The 19,953-nt window shown below is 51.1% G+C and overlaps 1 protein-coding gene across 3 annotated transcripts in view; it reads left to right on the top strand.

Moving 5' to 3' along the window:
• KLHL24 (kelch like family member 24) overlaps positions 1-19,953 on the top strand; it is a 451,642-nt gene that overhangs the window by 141,419 nt on the left and 290,270 nt on the right. For all 3 annotated transcript variants that reach the window (XM_030216184.1, XM_030216186.1, XM_030216187.1), the window contains exon 3: positions 2,443-2,627. In XM_030216184.1, coding sequence (XP_030072044.1) covers positions 2,443-2,627 — 185 coding nt within the window. The remainder of the gene's footprint in view (positions 1-2,442; positions 2,628-19,953) is intronic.

The raw sequence follows: 19,953 nt of genomic DNA, 5'->3' as shown, positions 1-19,953 counted from the left end.
ACAGACCCCAGAGGGTTGTGGTGAATGGAGTTCGCTTGGAGGAGGGAAAGGTGAGTAGTGAAGTGCCTCAGGGATTGGTGCTGGGGCCGATTCTGTTCAATATATTTGTGAGTGACATTGCCAAAGGGTAGAAGGTAAAGTTTGCCTATTTGCGGATGATACTAAGATTTGTAACACAGTGGACACCCCGGAGGGAGTGGAAAACATGAAAAAGGATCTGAAAAAGCTAGAAGAATAGTCTAAGGTTTGGCAATTAAAATTCAATGCGAAGAAATGCAAAGTGATGCACTTAGGGAGTAGAAATCCAAGAGAGGTGTATGTGTTAGGCGGTGAGAGTCTGCTAGGTATGGATGGGGAGAGGGATCTTGGGGTGATAGTATCTGAGGATCTGAAGGCGATGAAACAGTGTGACAAGGCGGAGGCCGTAGCTAGAAGGTTACTAGGCTGTATAGAGAGAGGTGTGACCAGCAAAAGAAAAGAGGTGTTGATGCCCCTGTACAAGTCGTTGGTGAGGCCCCACCTGGGGTATTGTGTTCAGTTTTGGAGGCCGTATCTTGCTAAGGATGTAAAAAGAATTGAAGCGGTGCAAAGAAAAGCTACGAGGATGGTATGGGATTTGCGTTACAAGATGTATGAGGAGAGACTTGCGGACCTGAACATGTATACCCTGGAGGAAAGAAGAAACAGGGGTGATATGATACAGACGTTCAAATATTTGAAAGGTATTAATCCGCAAACGAACCTTTTCCGGAGATGGGAAGGCGGTAGAACAAGAGGGCATGAAATGAGATTGAAGGGGGGCAGACTCAAGAAGAATGTCAGGAAGTATTTTTTCACGGAGAGGGTGGTGGATGCTTGGAATGCCCTCCAGCGGGAGGTGGTGGAGATGAAAACGGTAACGGAATTCAAACATGCGTGGGATAAACATAAAGGAATCCTGTGCAGAAGGAAGGGATCCTCAGGAGCTTAGCCTAGAATGGGTGGCAGAGCTGGTGGTTGGGAGGCGGGGATAGTGCTGGGCAGACATATACGGTCTGTGCCAGAGCCGGTGGTGGGAGGCAGGGATAGTGCTGGGCAGACTTATACGGTCTGTGCCAGAGCTGGTGGTTGGGAGGCGGGGTTGGTGGTTGGGAGGCAGGGATAGTGCTGGGCAGACTTATACAGTCTGTGCACTGAAGAGGACAGTACAAATAAAAAAGTAGCACATATGAATTTATCTTCTTGGGCAGACTGGATGGACCGTGGAGGTCTTTTTCTGCCGTCATCTACCATGTTTACTATATGTTCACATAAAAAGCATGTTCACAAAAAGTATGTGCCTACTTTTATGTGGTCTGTGCACAGTCATTCCCAACAGGCATAGTTTGAAGAGAATAGAGGCATAGTTGCAATGTATGTATGAATGTTATAAAATATGCATGTACGTTTGCAGAGTGCACTCATAAATTTGGTACATTTTTTGAAGCAGGTATAAATTTATGCATTAATATTTAAAACTGTATATTTGTTGTTGTACTTTAGATTTGAGATCACACCAAAGAAGGGAACTTCCTTGCTCCTCAACTATGGAATGATTCCCCCCCCGCCCCCCCCCTTAGATCAGAACTTCCCCTCCCTAGATGTAAATCCCATTTGAAAGGTCACTTTTTCTCCCTGGTCTTCAATGTCCCCATAGTCTACTGACAGAGAGACCTTGCAGAGATCCTGAGTCCTTTCAATTCTGGATTACTATAGGATTTCTCTTCCTAGCTGATTGTCTTCCTGTGTGACTGGTTCACTGTCCTATCTGTGCCTGGATTTCTTTTTTCCACTCTCTTTTGATTTTAATTGTTTTGTGCACTGCTTTGACTATTTAATGTAAAGGTGGCATATGAATCAATAAAAATAAACTGTGCTGTTGCAAAAAGTCTTGTACATTATCTGTGAATAATTTCATTTGAATAAAATATATAATCATACCCAGCTCCATGACAGCAGTATGCAGGTCCCTGGAGCAGTTTTAGTGGGTGCAGTGCACTTCAGGCAGGCGGACCCAGGCCCATCCCCCCACCTGTTACACTTGTTCTGGTAAATGTGAGCCCTTCAAAACCCACCCAAAAAATTATGGCTCCTATTAGATTATGATCGCAGTCTCCCCATTTTTCTTCTGGTTCTGGGTAAAGGTAAACAGGTACTTAGTTATACTGCTTTATAAATAGACTTAAAATAGGTGCCTTTTTGAACTTCTCATATACAGTACGTGTCCTTTTACAGAATCAAGCCCATAATTCTGTGATACTCCTTCAGAAACGGAAAAATTGCTGTCTTTCTCCTTCAACTATTTAATAGTCAGAAAATGTTTTTCCAAACTTGTAGAGGTGTATAAGAGGTCTTGCTTTTTTTTTTTCCTTTTGAAATAAAAACTTTAATTATCGTGGTATGTTCTTTTGTTTTGTTATCTAGGTCGACAGGATTCTCTGAGGTGATTGTGGTGGTTGGAGGCTGTGAGCGAGTTGGTGGTTTCAATCTACCTTATACTGAATGCTATGACCCAGTAACAGGAGAGTGGAAATCATTGGCTAAACTTCCAGAATTTACCAAGTCTGAATATGCAGTTTGTGCTCTGCGGAATGATGTTCTTGTGTCAGGTACACACTATATATCTATCTATATATATAAAACAGGAGAAATCCTGAGGTAATTTCACGTGCTAGCTCTGACACTGATACTGTCAGGGGCATTTTCGAAAGAGAAGGGCACCCATCTAACGACACAAATAGGGAGATGGGCGTCCTCTCAGGGTCGCCCAAATCGGCATAATTGAAAGCCGATTTTGGGCATCCTCAACTGCAGTCCGTCGCGGGGACGACCAAACTTCACGGGGGGGGGGGGGGGTGTCGGAGGCATAGCGAAGGCAGAACTGGGGCGTGCTTAAGAGATGGGTGTCTTCAGCCGATAATGGAAAAAAGAAGGGCGTCCCTGACGAGCATTTGGTCGACTTTACTTGGTCCATTTTTTTTCATGACCAAGCCTTAAAAAGGTGCCCAAACTGACCAGATGACCACCGGAGGAAATCGGAGATGACCTCTCCTTACTCCCCCAGTGGTCACCAACCCCCTCCCACCCTAAAAAAATTTTTTAATTTTTTTTTTTTGCCAGCCTCTATGCCAGCCTCAAATGTCATACCCAGCTCCATGACAGCAGTATGCAGGTCCCTAGAGCAGTTTTAGTGGGTGCAGTGCACTTCAGGCAGGCGGACCCAGGCCCATCCCCCCCACCTGTTACACTTGTTCTGGTAAATGTGAGCCCTTCAAAACCCATCCAAAACCCACTGTATCCACAGGTAGGTGCCCCCTTTCACCCCTTAGGGCTATGGTAGTGGTGTACAGTTGTGGGTAGTGCACCTGGGAGCAATTTCTGAAGTCCACTGCAGTGCCCCCTAGGGTGCTCAGTTGGTATCCTGGCATGTGAGAGGGACCAGTGCACTACGAATGGTGGCTCCTCCCACGACCAAATGCAGTGGATTTGGTCGTTTTTGAGATGGGCGTTATCGGTTTCCATTATCGCTGAAAAGCGGGGACGGCCATCTCCTAAGGTCGCCCATCTCAACATTTAGGTCGACCATCTCTAAAGTCGATCTAAATGTTGAGATTTGGGCGTCCCCAACCGTATTATCGAAACAAAAGATGGACGCCCATTTTGCTTCGATAATAGCGGTTTCCCCGCCCCTTTGCCGGGACATCCTTAGAGATGGGTGCCCTTAGAGCAGTGGCGTAGCCACAGGTGGGCCAGGGCCCCACCCACTTAGGGCTCAGGCCCACACAACAATAGCACACATTTAGCGGTAGCTGGTGGGATCCCAAGCTCTGCCAGCTGAAGAAGTCTTCACTCTGATGGTAACAAAAACGCTATTCTCCATGATACCGGCACCTGCACCAGTGTGTAGTTGGACTCTGGAACTCGTTGCCGGAGACAGCAGCTGGCCTTATGGAGTTTAGGGGGGGTTTGGACAGATTCCTGAAGGAAAAGTCCATTGAACATTATTAAAAAATTATTATATATATTATTTTTTTTTTGGGGGGGGGGGGGTGCTGGGTTCTTGAAGCCTGGATTGGCCGCTGTCAGGTACAGGATGCTGGGCTTGATGGACCCTTGGTCTTTTCCCAGTATGGCAGTGCTTTTGTGCACACGCTAAGTTTTCAGCACATGCCTGCTTCAGACTGCCAAGGTGGAAAGAAGCATTTTCCTACCAGCTGAGATATGTTTTGGTGGTGGTGGTGGTGGGAGAACACTTGGTGCCCACCCACTTCTTGCTTAGGACCACCCAAAATCTGTTTTCTGGCTACTCCTCTGCCTTAGAGATGGTCATCCCCGTTCGATTATGCCCCTCTGTGTGACCGTAAACATGTTACATTATTTTCATGATTTATTTTTAATCTCAGCTCTGCTATTAACAACCCCCCCCCTTTACAAAGCCACATTAGCAGCTGCTGGTGCAGTAATGCCAACAAAGCCCATTCAGTGAATGGGTTGTGTCGGCACTACCACACAGTTTTGTTAAAGCGGGGGTTTGTGTGCTTTAGCAAGTCACCATCATGAACATGATTTGTAATCAAAAGGGATTTCAGGGTTGACCAAAGGTTCTGAGTCCCTAGAATCCAATAGAGAACTATTATTCAGGTTACATGGAGGGGCATAATTGAACGAAAACGCCTATCTCCATGGGCGTTTATCTCCGAGAACGGGTCAGTGAAGGGGCGGACCGAACCGTATTTTCGAAAAAAATAGACGCCCATGTTTTATTCAACAATGTGTGAGCTGGGCGTTTTTGTTTTTCAGCGATAATAGAAAATGAAAGCGCCCAGCTCAAAAACGAATAAATCCAAGACATTTATTCGTGGGAGGGGCCAGGATTCGTAGTGCACTGGTCCCCCTCACATGCCAGGACATCAACCGGGCACCCTAGGGGGCACTTTTACAAAAACAAAAAAAAAAGGTCAAAGAGCTCCCAGGTGCATAGCACCCTTCCCTTGTGTGTTGAGACCCCCAAATCCCCCTCAAAACCCACTGCCCACAAGTCTACACCATTACTATAGCCCTAAGGGGTGAAGGGGGGCACCTACATGTGGGTACAGTGGGTTTGGGGGGGTTGGACGACTAATAAGCATTAAGCAGCACAATTGTAACAGGTAGGGGGGGATGGGCCTGGGTCCACCTGCCTGAAGTCCACTGCACCCCCTAACAACTCCTCCAGTGACCTGCATACTGCTGCCAGGGAGCTGGGTATGACATTTGAGGGTGAAAATAAAAATGTGTGAAACATCATTTTTTTTGTGGTGGGAGGGGGTTAGGTACCACTGGGGGAGTCAGGAGAGGTCATCCCTGATTCCCTCCAGTGGTCATCTGGTCATTTAGGGCACTTTTTGGGGCCTTATTCGTGAAAAAACAGGGTCCAGGAAAAGTGTCCTAAATTCTAGCTAAAAACGCATACTTTCTTCCCATTATCGCTGAAATGCGCCCATCTTTGTTCGGCAGATAACCACGCCCCAGTTCCACCTTCGCCACACCTCTGACACGCCCCCATAAACTTTGTCCGCATCCGCGACGGAGTGCAGTTGAAAACGCCCAAAAATCGGCTTTCGATTATACCGCTTTATTCGTTTTTGTGAGATAAACGTCCATCTACTACTACTACTACTATTTAGCATTTCTATAGCGCTACAAGGCATACGCAGCGCTGTACAAACATAGAAGAAAGACAGTCCCTGCTCAAAGAGCTTACAATCTAATAGACAAAAAATAAATAAAGTAAGCAAATCAAATCAATTAATGTGAACGGGAAGGAAGAGAGGAGGGTAGGTGGAGGCGAGTGGTTACAAGTGGTTACGAGTCAAAAGCAATGTTAAAGAGGTGGGTTTTCAGTCTAGATTTAAAGGTGGCCAAGGATGGGGCAAGACGTAGGGGCTCAGGAAGTTTATTCCAGGCGTAGGGTGCAGCGAGACAGAAGGCGCGAAGTCTGGAGTTGGCAGTACTGGAGAAGGGAACAGATAAGAAGGATTTATCCATGGAGCGGAGTGCACGGGAAGGGGTGTAGGGAAGGACGAGTGTGGAGAGATACTGGGGAGCAGCAGAGTGAGTACATTTATAGGTTAGTAGAAGAAGTTTGAACAGGATGCGAAAACGGATAGGGAGCCAGTGAAGGGTCTTGAGGAGAGGGGTAGTATGAGTAAAGTGACCCTGGCGGAAGATGAGACGGGCAGCAGAGTTTTGAATCGACTGGAGAGGGGAGAGGTGACTAAGTGGGAGGCCAGCAAGAAGCAGATTGCAGTAGTCTAAACGAGAGGTGACAAGGGTGTGGATGAGGGTTTTGGTAGAGTGCTCGGAAAGAAAGGGGCGGATTTTACGGATGTTGTAAAGAAAGAAACGACAGGTCTTGGCGGACTGCTGGATATGAGCAGAGAAGGAGAGAGAAGAGTCAAAGATGACCCCAAGGTTTCGAGCTGAGGAGACAGGGAGAATGAGAGAGCCATCAACAGAAATAGAAAACGGGGGGAGCGGGGAGGTGGGTTTGGGGGGGAAAATGAGAAGCTCGGTTTTGGTCATATTTAATTTCAGGTGGCGTTGAGACATCCAGCAGCAATGTCAGACAAGCACGCTGAAACTTTGGTTTGGATGCAAGGTGAGATATCAGGGGTAGAAAGGTAGATTTGGGAGTCATCAGCATAGAGGTGGTAGGAAAAGCCATGGGATGAGATTAATGAACCAAGGGAAGAAGTGTAGATAGAAAAGAGGAGGGGACCAAGAACAGAACCCTGGGGTACGCCGACAGGCAGAGGGATAGAAGTAGAAGAGGATCCACCAGAGTGAACACTAAAGGTGCGGAGGGAGAGGTAGGAAGAGAACCAGGAAAGGACAGAGCCCTGGAATCCAAGTGAGGACAGGGTATCGAGAAGTATGCTGTGATCGACAGTGTCAAAGCAGCGGAAAGATCAAGAAGAATGAGGATGGAATATTGACCTCTGGATTTAGCCAGTAATAGGTCATTGGAGACTTTAGTAAGCGCAGTTTCGGTTGAGTGGAGAGGGCGAAAACCAGATTGTAATGGGTCAAGAATAGCATGTGAGGAGAGAAAATCAAGGCAGCGGCGGTGAACAGCACGCTCAAGTAATTTGGAGAGAAAAGGAAGGAGGGAGATGGGTCGGTAATTAGAGGGACAAGTAGGGTCAAGTGAAGGCTTCTTAAGGAGAGGTGTGACCACAGCATGTTTAAAGGCAGCAGGGACAGTCGCAGTGGAAAGTGAGAGGTTGAGAATGTGACAGATAAAGGAATAAGAGTAGGAGAGATGGCATTAAGAAGGTGGGTGGGAATGGGATCAGAGGAACAGGTGGTACATTTTGAGGAAGAAAGGAGAAGTGTAGTTTCCTCAATAGTAACTTCAGGAAAGGAGGAAAGGGAATGAGGGGAAGGAGAGAGAGGGGAACGGACTAGTGGAGGGAGAGCTGGTGAGGTAGAGAAAGCAAGGTTTATCTTTTGAACCTTGTTGTGAAAGAATTCAGCAAGGGTCTGAGGAGATAGTGAAGGGGGAGTTGGGGGAGGGGGCACCTTGAGGAGAGAGTTCAATGTGGTGAAGAGAAGTCGAGGATTAGAGCCAAGAGAGTTGGTCAGTTGGATATAATAATCCTGTTTGGCACGTAAAAGAGCAGATTGGAAGGAGGTCAGCATGAACTTAAAGTGTAAGAAATCAGCAAGGGCCCGAGATTTCCGCCAGAGGCGTTCGGCGGAGCGGGTACAGGAACGTAGGTAGCGGATATTAGAAGTCAGCCAAGGTTGGGGTTTAGTACGCCTTACAGGGCGGGTCATCAAAGGTGCAAGAGTGTCTAAGGTCGGAACTTGGGCGTTTTTCTCGTTCGATTATAAGCTGGATAGTAACATAGTAGATGACGGCAGAAAAAGACCTGCACGGTCCATCCAGTCTGCTGAGGTGGAAGGAGGTGTTTCAGAGAGCTCTGCAGACTTCCAGTGGGAGGAGAGTGAGGCCTAACTCCCTCCCCAAGGATGTGGAGGGCCTCTGGGGAGCGTTCCCCAGGACAGGCCCAGGCCATGGGGCCTCTTGGGCTCAGGGACCAGAGGGTCAGGAAAAGCGGTCTCCTCCCTTGCAGTGCCGCAGGGAGGAGGGAAAGGAGCCCTGTGGATAGAAGAGGGCCAGACTCCAAGGGAGGAAGCCGGACTGGTACCCCCCTCACGGCCGCACGACGTCCAGCAGGTGAGGGGGGGAGAGAGCTGGCGGAGACCCTAGAGAAGAGCTGGTCTGAGAAGGAAAGAGTGGTAATGGAGATCTGTCAAGAGGCCCTGCCGGAGGTGGAGGAGGAAGGCAGTGAGGATAGTGACGATCTAGAGGAGGAAGAGCTTGTGGACTACTGCCAGGATCCAGAGGACCCGGCCAGTGGCATAATTAAAATGGTGAAGAGAATTAAAAGTACGGAGAAGGAGGTGGTGGACCTGGGGAAGCGAGTCAAAATGGCAAAAGCCCTGAGCAGGCTGGCCCCAGCAGAGCATCGCAAGACCTATATGAAAGAGGAAACCAGGCTGCTTAGGCTTCTCCAGAGAAAAGAACAGCTGCTGAGGGCCCTGAGGAAAGGCCCTGGAAATCCTCTGAGAGAACTCTATATCAACAGAGACAGGATGGCCTCGGGGGGACAGGCCCCGTCAGCCTCGGTACAGTGGAAGCAACAAACAGAGCAGGAAGGAATCAGCCCAGTCTTTGGACCCCAGAACATTGAAGCATCAGGGGAGCTGCCAGGAACTAGCACCCAAAATACATTAAAATTCATGCAATACCTTGCTAGTCAGTCGGGGCCTCTGCAGGCAGCTTCTGGAGTAAGCAGGACTGAAGGTGGGGCTGTGGAAGCCTCATTGAGAGCACCTGAGTGTGGGAGAACAGAACAGGAAAAAAACTTTAACACTAAGACTTTTCACATTGTTGAAACTGAGGCTGCAATTTCAGGAGAGAAACCTTTTTCCACAGAAGTGGTGGTGGAAGTTGAAACAGAGAACTTACCTGGAGAAGAGGAGGTTGTCCTGTTCCCATTGCCTGTAGTAAAAGCAGACGGCAAGGAAAAAATGCCTGGGAGGCCTCACCCACAAAGCTCTGAGGAGCAGGATGTTCCAGCCAATCAGCCTGCAGCAGGGCTAAGGACTGAAAGTGGAGATGTTCCAGCAGGGAGCCTCTTAAAGGAGAATGCAGGAAGAAAGGCAGGTGAAGACAAGGAGTGGTTTTCCATAGAGAAAGCACAGGAGGCCACACAGTGTTCCCCACATAAAGGTTCAGAATGGCAAGGAACTGCACTGCCGGGTGGCGGGATGCCATGCCCGCCCAGCACATTGGAGCAGGAGGCGCCAGCCAATCGGGCTGGAGGAGCAGGGATGGCCGCAGAGGAGAATGCTACAGCGCAGGAGGATTCCCCATGTTTGGGAGAGCGAGTGGTGCTGGAGTGCGGGAAGCCACTCTTACTTTGCAAAACGGCAGAGCAGGAAGTCCCAACGAAGCAGGACGCCAGAGGGGAGACCAGTTCCCAGGAAAACAGCGGGCCCGCACAGGGAAAGCTGGAGCAGCACGTTGCAAGGAGGGACCCAGCACAGAGAGCAGGTTCCGGGGGGGAAGGAGGGGGGGAGGAGCGGGAGGTGTTTGCCTTGCAGTGTGCGCCAGAAGGAAACTTGACTGGTACCTTTGACTTTGCAGTTGGCCAGGCTGCAGGGGTGCGAGCCAGGGGGGAGTGTTCGGGCCGGGAGGGGAGGGTTGGCTCGGTGGGCGGGGGAGGGGGTCAGGGGCATTGGGAGGGGAACAAGTATTTAGGGGAACCTGCTCTCACTGTCTCTAGCGAACGTGTTGAAGGGGACAATGGCAGGTTTTTTGCTGCAGGGGAAATGGTACAGAAGGACACTGTGAAGGCAGGGGATGTGCAAAGTCTGCTGATAGAAGGGAGAGAAGGGAGGGAGGCTGAGAGGGGAGGCAAGAGAGAGAGGGGGGGTACGGCGCAGCAGGAGCAGGGGGGTCTCAGTGCAGGAGATGGAGGAGGGGGACGGTGGGGGGGTGCTCCATCCTTTGCGGCGGTAGTAGGTGGGAGGGGCGGGCGCAGGGGGAATGGGGGGGCAGGAAGCATTGGGGAAGGATGGGGGGGAGGGTGGGGGGGCCAGGTTCCCAAAAGGAGGAATGTGATTCAGTTAAGGTGGGTGGGGGAGGGGGGGATGCCAAGTAGGGATGAGGCCCTGAAGTTGGTCCTGGGTTTAGGATTTCTCCCAGAGGACCTCTATGCCTGTATCCACCCGGTGAATATCCCAGAGTATGATGTTAGTTTTCTGACCCAGCGAGGCATGGAGGTCTTCTGGGAGAAATACGAGGGGGTAAGGGGGAAAGGGGATTGGAGAAACTTTAGGGCCGTACCGATCAGCAGACCTGACCTGGTGCAGGTAACCCTGCTGGTCCGAAATGAATCCATTTCAGGGGCGGACCTGGCCTTCTGGCTACAGCGGTACGCAGAATTGCGTACCCCCTTGTCCAAACTCCCTGACCCCAGTAGGGTGTGGGCGGGAGGATGGTGTGCGCAGGTTAGGCTGAAGCAGGCAGGACACGTGACCCAGCACATTCCCTCCGCGGCGTTCATTGGCAGGGATCGGATCCTCTGCTTTTACAAGGGGCAGCCGCGGCAATGTCACAAGTGCGGGTCATTCAGACATTTTAGTATGTCGTGCCCAGTACGGCAGTGTGGGAAGTGCGGGTCTAAGGAGCATCCTACGGAGTCTTGTGCATCTATCCGGTGTAATTTGTGTGGGGGTCTGGGGCATGCATTCAGAGCTTGCCCTTGGGCCTCCCATAACGGGGGAGAGGAGGACATGGGAGGGGGCGGTCCAGTTCAGAGGGAGAGGGGGGGAGTGAATGTAGGGCGAGATCAGGTTCCCGGGGTGGGGGGGAAAGGAGCTGCGGAGGGACAGGGAGTGGGAGGTGGGGAAGGGTTGGGGGAAGGGCGGAAGCGGCAGGACGGGGCAGATGAGGGTTGGACGCGGGTGTCAAAAAAACAACGGAAGGTGACGGGGGTACGGGAGGAAGGGGGAGGGGAGGCAGGAATGGGGATAGAAGTAGAGAACAGATTTAGGGGATTGGAAGATGAGGGAGGGGGTGACGAACTGGCAGGAGAGGATGGGATGAGCCGGCAGGATGGGTTGGACAGCATGGCAGACGCTGGAAAGGGAACAGCGGGTAAAAGGAAGAAGAAGAAGAGGGAGAAGGTTTTGAGGGACGAAGAGGAGGAAATGGTAGTGGAGGAGGTCGGGGAGGTGGGGGGCAGATTGGGGGGGGCTGAAGGGAGGGTGGGGGAGAAAAGGAGGGTAGGACAGGAGGCAGGGATGAAGGCAAGAGAGGAGAGGGAGGATGGGCTGGAGGCAGGATTGATGGAGGGGGTCGAAAAAGGGGCAGAAGGGGCGGGAGAGGAGGCAGGGGGGGGAGAGTCAGTGGACGACTCCCAAGGAGGGAGGGAGGTGGGCGAAGAAAAGAGGAAGAAGGGGAGGAAGAAAGTAAGGAATGGGGGGGGGCTTTTTGAGCTAGGGGTCCGGGACTGGGCGGACGAGGAAGGGGAGGGTGAAGGGGAAGGGATCCCTGGAGGTAGTATGGAGCAGAGGGAAGGTAGCCAGGAGGGCGGGGGGTATGGAACGGCACAATGATGGCTGGACTGCTGTTAACATTCGCCACACTTAATGTGGCTAGTGTCGCCTCCCAGAGGGCGAGATGCTTGGCGTTCGATGGCCTCTCTGCCGTGGCGGCGGACTGTTTTCTTCTGCAGGAGACCAGGCTGCGAACGCTGGAGGAGGTTCGGCGGGCAAAGCAGGCCTGGAGATGGGGGCCCTCTATTTGGGGTCTGGCAGGGGAACGGTATGGGGGGATAGGCATCCTCTTCAAAACATTTAAAGTAGAGATCCAGAGGGTTGTGGAGCTGGGAATTGGGAGGTGTCTGGTGTTAGATATGAGATTGCGGGGGGTGGCTTTGCGGGTGATTAACATCTACGGGCCGCAAAGCAAACGGGGAAGGGCAGCACTGTTTGGGAAAATTCGGCCGTACCTTTACACCTCACGGCAGCTAGTTTGGGGGGGGGATTTTAACACAGTCCTGAGGAAGGAGGATAGGGGGGGGAGGGCGGCGCAAGTAGGTTACGATGGGGTACGGCTAGCAGGGATCATGAAGGGAGCGGGATTGGTGGACGCGCACATAGAGTTTGGTGGTGGGACGCAGGGTTTCACTTTTGCCCAGGGCACTTGTAGAAGTAGAATCGACCGGTTTTTAGTTCGGGGAGGGGCGTGTGGGAAGGCACCAAGGGTGGTAGAGGTTGATTTCTCAGACCACAAGATGGTGCTGGTCGAGCTGGGGGGAGGGGGGATTCACGGATTGGGGAAAGGATTGTGGCGTTTAAATCAGAAATGGTTGCGGGAGGGGGTGTTGTACCAGGAGTATCTGGAGTTTCTGGCAGACCAGGTATCCATTCAGGGTGTCTTCCCTTCCCTAGGAGACTGGTGGGAAGTTTTGAAACACCGCACCAGGGGGTTCTTTCTCCGTCAGGCGAGGAGGCAGGGGAGGGAGGTCACCCGGCTAGGAACTGCTCTGAGGAAGCGAAGGGACAATTTGATTTCCAGGGGAGGGAAGAGGGAGGACATTGAGGCCTTGCAGCAGGAGGTGGAACGGGTACAATACAATCGGTACTCTTCCCTCGTCTATGAGCGGGACTTCGGGAAGCTGCTCAGCCCGAACCCTTATGACTGCTGTAAGGAAAGAAGGGAGAGGAGGGTGGTAGAGGGGTTAAGGGATGAGGGGGGGACGCTCCAGCAGTCTAGGGAAGGTATCTTGCAGGTGGTGGGGACCCACTTTGGGCGGGTCTTTTTTGACCAACAGTTGGGGGAGGAGGCCATGGCGAGGTACATTGAGGAAACCCCAGGGGTGGGTAAGGGGGGGCCTCATCTTCGGGCCTTGCTGCGGCCGTGGACGCTGCGGGAGGTACAGGAGGCCATTGGGGCCTTGCGGTGCAGGACGGCGCCGGGGCCAGACGGACTCCCGGCAGAGTTCTACCAGCGGTTTAGGGATCAGTTGGCGCCAGTCTTGTTGGCAATCTGGGAGGCGGCACGAACAGGGGGATCCTTGCCTGAGTCGATGGGGGCATCAGCTTTGGTCCTCCTTAGCAAAGGCAAGGACCCCCAGGATGTGGCAAATTGGCGGCCGATTGCACTTCTGAACACCGACCGGAAGATCTTCGCTCACATGCTCCTTGCCCGCATGAGGAAGATCTCCGGGGAAGTGCTGGCAGCCCCGCAGGGGTGTGGGGTCCCGGGAAGGGGGGTGCTAGAGGCAGTGGCCTGGGTGAGGGAGGGTCTGGAACGTAGTCGGGTGGGAGAGGGCAGGCTGGTCGTGGCCTTGGACCGGGACAAGGCTTTCGACCGAGTGCAGTGGGGTTTTTTATGGAAGGTCCTAGACCACTATGGATTCCCGGGGGAATGGATCGCGCAACTTCAGTTATTGTATGCGGGGGCGCGATTCTTTCCCCTGGTGAATGGATGGAGGGGGGTGGAGGTGGGGATCTCGGCGGGGGTGCGGCAGGGGTGCCCGTTGAGCCCCCTGCTGTACGCTTTCGCCATTGATCCCCTGGTGAGGAGGCTGGAAGGGGGGGGGGAGGACGGGCTCAGAGGAGTGGAGGTAGGCAAAGGGAATGTGTTGCGAGTCATCGCCTATGCGGACGATATCACCGTCTGGGTGGCGGATCGCAGGGAGGGGAGGAGGCTGCAGGAGATCCTTGCAGCATACTCCCAGGCTTCGGGGTCTCGGGTAAACCTGGGCAAGAGCACCAGCTTGTGGGTGGGGCCAGAGGGACGGCGGTTTAATTTAGGTGGAGGGTTCCCGGATGGGATAGAGAAAATGAGGGTTTTGGGAGTGTATTTTGGGGGAGGGGATTACGGGCGGGAAAATTGGGAACAAAGGATAGCGGAGGCGAGGGAGAAGGTGGACCGCTGGAAGGGGTGGCGGATGCCCATGGAGGACCGGGTCCGGTTGCTGAAGAGCCAGGTGGTCCCCATGTTCCTGTTCCTGAGCTACATCTGTCTCCTGCCGGAACGCTGTTTCACGGCAATTTACAGCGTGTTCTTTCAACTCCTGTGGGGGAACAGGATGAACCCAGTTCGACGTAATTTCACTTACCGGTCACGGGAGGAAGGGGGGGTGGGAATGGTAAACCCAGTCTTGCTATTCTCCTCCCTCTTCATCCAGTTTAACCTGGGGCGGGCGGGGGGTCTGAATGCCCCAGGATGGGTACACAGTGTTGTCCAGTGGTGGGAGGGATTCTGGGGTCCTTGGTTGGGGGGAGGTAGGGTGGGACGGTTGCGGAAAGGGTTCCCGGAGGGGGTAGGCTACTATAAATCTTTGGTAAAGCTGGTTCGGCTGTGGGACATTACATGGGAGGAAGTTAGGGCAGGGCAGAGGGAGATCTGGGTGGAGCGGGTTCGCTCCCAACGCTTCTCCTCTCCCCTGGCTCTTAGGGATGCTCCAGAGCCCGTGCTGAGGCAGGGCCTGCGTTTTATTTCATCCAAACGCATCCCACACAAGTACAGGGACATTGCTTGGCTGTCCCTACATGGCAGGTTGTATGTTAGGGCAAACCTTCGGTGTAGGAACCAGCAGGACCGAGACTGCCCGAGGGGGGAGTGTGCTGGCCGGCTGGAGACCATGGACCACTTCCTGAAGGAGTGTCCATTCTCCGTAGCGGTTTGCCGGAGAGTGGCTGCCTTGCTGGCCATCCCCAGCTTCACGTCCTACACCTATGCGGACTGGGTGTATGGGAGGCAGGGGGAGACGGGGCGGCTAGAGCCAGGTACCGCCTTTCTAATCTCAGTTATCATCAGATACTGCCTATGGATGGCTCGCTGCGGGGTGTCCCTGGGCCAGGAGTGCAGGTCTGCTGAGCAGGTCTCCTGGGACGTTGTCCGAGCTGTCCAGGAAGTGGCCCGATGGGAACGGGTGGAGGTGGGGGTAAAGACCTTTGGGGTTTGGTGGAAGCATGTACGCTTGAAGTTGAGTTGAAGGTTTGGGGGGGGGTTGGGGGGGGACGGTTTTTTGTGTAAAATTTGCATTTTTGTATAAAAGTATAGAGGGGCTGGCTTTATAACTGCACAGTGTAATGTATTGAAATTTGATTTTCCGCTTTCATTTAATAAAGGAATTCTCCAGTCTGCCCAACAAGATAAACTCACATGTGCTACTTTTTGTGTATACCTTACCTTGATTTGTACCTGTCCTTTTCCGGGCACAGACCGTATAAGTCTGCCCAGCACCATCCCCGCCTCCCAACCACCAGCCCCGCCTCCCACCACCGGTTCTGGCACAGACTGTATAAGTCTGCCCAGCACTATCCCCGCCTCCAAACCACCAGTCCCGCCTCCCACCACCGGCTCTGGCACAGACCTTATAAGTCTGCCCAGCACCTTCTCCGTCTCCCGCCACCGGCTTTGCCACCCAATCTCGTCTAAGCTCCTTAGGATCCATTCCTTCTGAGCAGGATTCCTTTATGTTTATCCCACGCATGTTTGAATTCCGTTACCGTTTTCGTTTCCACCACCTCCCGCGGGAGGGCATTCCAAGCATCCACTACTCTCTCCGTGAAAAAATACTTCCTGACATTTTTCTTGAGTCTGCCCCCCTTCAATCTCATTTCATGTCCTCTCGTTCTACTGCCTTCGCATCTCCGGAAAAGGTTAGTTTGCAGATTAATACCTTTCAAATATTTGAACGTCTGTATCATATCACCCCTGTTTCTCCTTTCCTCCAGAGTATACATATTCAGGTCCGCAAGTCTCTCCTCATACATCTTGTAACGCAAATCCCATACCATTCTCGTAGCTTTTCTTTGCACCGCTTCAATTCTTTTTACATCCTTAACAAGATACGGCCTCCAGAACTGAACACAATACTCCAGGTGGGGCCTCACCAACGACATATACAGGGGCATCAACACCCCCTTTCTTCTGCTGGTCACATCTCTCTCTATACAGCCTAACAACCTTCTAGCTAGGGCCTCCGCCTTGTCACACTGTTTCATCGCCTTCAAATCCTCAGATACTATCACCCCAAAATCCCTCTCCCCATCCGTACCTAGCAGACTCTCCCCGCCTAACACATACGTCTCCCGTGGATTTCTACTCCCTAAGTGCATCACTTTGCATTTCTTCGCATTGAATTTTAATTGCCAAACCTTAGACCATTCTTCTAGCTTCCGTAGGTCCTTTTTCATGTTTTCCACTCCCTCCGGGGTGTCCACTCTGTTACAGATCTTAGTATCATCCGCAAATAGGCAAACTTTACCTTCTAACTCTTCGGCTATGTCACTCACAAATATATTGAACAGAATCGGCCCCAGCACCGATCCTTGAGGCACTCCACTACTCACCTTTCGCTCCTCCGAGTGAATTCCATTCACCACCACCCTCTGGGGTCTGTCTGTCAACCAGTTCCTAATCCAGTTCACCACTTTGGGTCCTATCTTCAGCCCATCCAGTTTATTTAAGAGCCTCCTTTGGGGAACCGTGTCAAAAGCTTCGCTGAAATCTAAGTAGATTACGTCCATTGCTCGTCCCTGATTCAATCCTCCTGTCACCCAATCAAAGAATTCAATGAGGTTTGTTTGGCGCGATTTCCCTTTGGTAAAACCATGTTGTCTCGGATCTTGCAACTTATTGGCTTCCAGGAAATTCACTATCCTTTCCTTCAGCATCGCTTCCATTACTTTTCCAATAACCGAAGTGAGGCTTACCGGCCTGTAGTTTCCAGCTTCTTCCCTATCACCACTTTTGTGAAGAGGGACCACATCCGCCGTTCTCCAATCCCTCGGAACCTATCCCGTCTCCAAGGATTTATTAAACAAATCTTTAAGAGGACCTTTCAGTTTCATCCGGTATTCCTCCTCGTGTTGCTTTTCTTGAGTTTTTTTGTATTTCTGGAACGCCAACTCTTTAGCCTTTATTTTCTCAGCCACTTGCTTGGAGAACCATATCGGTTTCCTTTTTCTCTTGCTTTTATTTACTTTCCTTACATAAAGGTTCGTGGCCCTATTTATAGCTTCTTTCAGCCTGGACCACTGTCCATCCACTTCTTGTATTTCCTCCCATCCCATCAGCTCCTTCCTCAGGTATTCCCCCATTTTACTAAAGTCAGCATGTTTGAAATCCAGGACTTTGAGTTTTGAGTGGCTACCCTCCTCTTCAGCCGTCATATCGAACCAAACCGTTTGATGGTCACTGCTGCCCAGGTGGGCACCCATTCGGACATTTGACACATTATCCCCATTTGTGAGTACCAGATCTAGCGTCGCTCCCTCCCTCATGGGTTCCGTCACCATTTGTCTGAGCAAAGCACTTTGAAAAGCATCCACGATCTCTCTACTTCTTTCCGATTCCGCAGACGGAACCTTCCAATCTACATCCGGCAGATTGAAATCTCCCAACAACAGCACCTCTCTTTTCTTCCCCAACTTTTGAATATCAGCGATCAGATCTTTATCTAGTTCATCTTTATCTAGGTTCATCTTTGGATTTCTCTTTTGTAGTTAGGCATTGTAAATAGATACTATTCACATACCAGTTAAACAAAATAGTACTTATTACTTTACATCAAAGTCTATATTTTCTGCAGATAGTAACGCATTTTATTGAACCAGCATAAAACTATATACTGTTATGGGGGTCACGTGATGACGCGAAGCTGAGCGGAAGCCTCTGACACCGGCTCCGACTCGAGCGCGTAAAAACCTGCAGAATTACCCGCGATCTCCCCCCAAGGTGTTCCTCTGCTCTACACCATCTGACGGCGGAAGGCGAGGGCTATAAAAGAATACTCCAGCGGAGATTAGCGCTGCAAGCGAAGGAGGGTATGCCCGCTAAGACCCCGCGGGGAAAGCAGAACTCCAGCGCGACGCAGGTTAAAATGGCGGCGGCCCCTGAGACGGCGATGGCGGGAAAGATACCAGCAGAGGTAGTTCGAGACTTGGCGCAGCAGATCTCCGCGATGCTGGAAGAAAAATTATCGAAATTGCAGTCTTCGGTAGATCAGATACGCGAGACGCTGGAACATCAAAGAGCCAGATTGCAACTCGTGGAGGAAAGAGTGTCGGGTTGTGAAGATGCAGCCGTGGGGGCGAACGAGCGCATGGCAGCGTTGGAGAGGAAATGTGAGCAGCTGACACAGAAGGCGGATGATCTTGAGAACCACAGCAGGTGGAATAACCTTCGGATAGTGGGCATCCCAGAAGCAGTAAAAGCGACGGAGCTTCAAAAATTTGTAGAACAATGGCTGCCTAAAGAACTGGGCCTGGACAGCAGCAAATATCCTTTGCAGGTGGAGAGAGTCCACAGAGTAGGAGCGGTACGTGCGAATGAAAGCAGGCCAAGGCAAGTCCTGGCAAAACTGTTAAATTACATGGGTAAGGAATCACTGCTGCAGGCATATAGAAGTAATCCAGGCCTTGCTTATGAGGGAGAGAAAATAATGCTTTTTCAAGACTATTCGGCCATAGTCTCGGACCAACGGAAAGCCATGGGCCGTCATTGTAAAAGGCTATATGACAAAGGAGTACGTTTTGCCTTACTGTACCCCGCGAAGGTGCGGGTACTGCATGAAAACAAAACCTTATTTTTCAATGAAGCAGCAGATCTAGAAAAGTTTGTGTCAACACTACCTTGAGAGAACGCAGCAGCAGAAAAGTCAGGCGATGGACGAAACTAAAAATGGCGGAGCTAGATGGGACAGAGTTACATCTATGGAATTTTTTTTTTTGGTAACGGACAAGGCAAGATCAGAGATGAATCAACAATAAAGATTGCAAGTATCATCGTACTCAAGGATATTAGCAGACAAGCAGTTTACCGGTTCATTATGTCAACATGAATGCGGAAAATTGAGAGAAGACTCTGGGCTATGAACTATTCAGCTACAGTTACAACAGGTTAAAATGTTGGAGTCTCACTTGAGCTCCTGGTTGAAAATGTTCTCCTTTTTTTAGGAGCACAAGTGCTCAATAACTAGATTATAATGTTCAGATATGTGTTGAGATGAGAAGAAAAAATTTTGGGGTAACACCAGGAGGGGGGAGGGTAGGGGAAGAGAGGGCGGAGTTCGGGAGAGTTGGTGGTGTAAAAGGGGAGTGTGAGTGTTGAGCACTGGCGTGCAAAAGGGGTATGTGTGCTCAGAGGGATAGAATTAAAGGGGCAATACAAGGGAAAGGAGGAATGGGTGGGGGTGGGGGAAGAATAGAGAAGGGGAGGGAGGGGGGGATGAGAGGTTCCTTACAAATTCCCATGTGGAGTGTGTACAAACGAAGGGAGAGACCAGAGGGCAAGAAGAGAGGAGAGTTTGAAAAGCAACAGAACTTGGGGCAGTGTGTTTTAGCTCTGAGGGCTCAGCTAGGAAGCCTTCAGAGAGTATGGGGAACTATTGTGCAAGATGACAGGAGACATTTTGTTATGAATGGCTTGTCTTAAGATTGTGTCGCTGAATGTGGACGGAGTGCACTCTCCGGTAAAGAGAACTAAGATTCTGCAGGCTCTTAAGCGCCAGAAAGCTGATGTGGCCATGATTCAGGAAACCCACCTAAGTAAGCTAGAACACCTTAAATTAAAGAAGGACTGGGTGGGGGATATATTCTTTGCATCATATAATGGAAGGCTGCGGGGGGTTGCCATACTGTTCAGGAAAAATGTGGCCTTTGACTTACATAATATGTACCAGGACCCAGAGGGGCGTTACTTGATAGTGATAGGTGAATTGCAAGGGAAAAGGGTGGGATTATGCAATGTCTATGCACCTAATGTTTATAGCCACAAATTCTTCACTTTATTGAAAGCTAAGCTGGTAACATTAGATGGCTATCAACTTATAGTTGGGGGGGACTTTAACATCA

The sequence above is a fragment of the Microcaecilia unicolor genome, chromosome 10 (genome assembly GCF_901765095.1).
Source record: "Microcaecilia unicolor chromosome 10, aMicUni1.1, whole genome shotgun sequence".
NCBI lineage: Eukaryota > Metazoa > Chordata > Amphibia > Gymnophiona > Siphonopidae > Microcaecilia > Microcaecilia unicolor.
The sequence above is the reverse complement of the archived record's forward strand: the minus strand, read 5'-3'. Positions and strand labels throughout refer to the sequence as shown.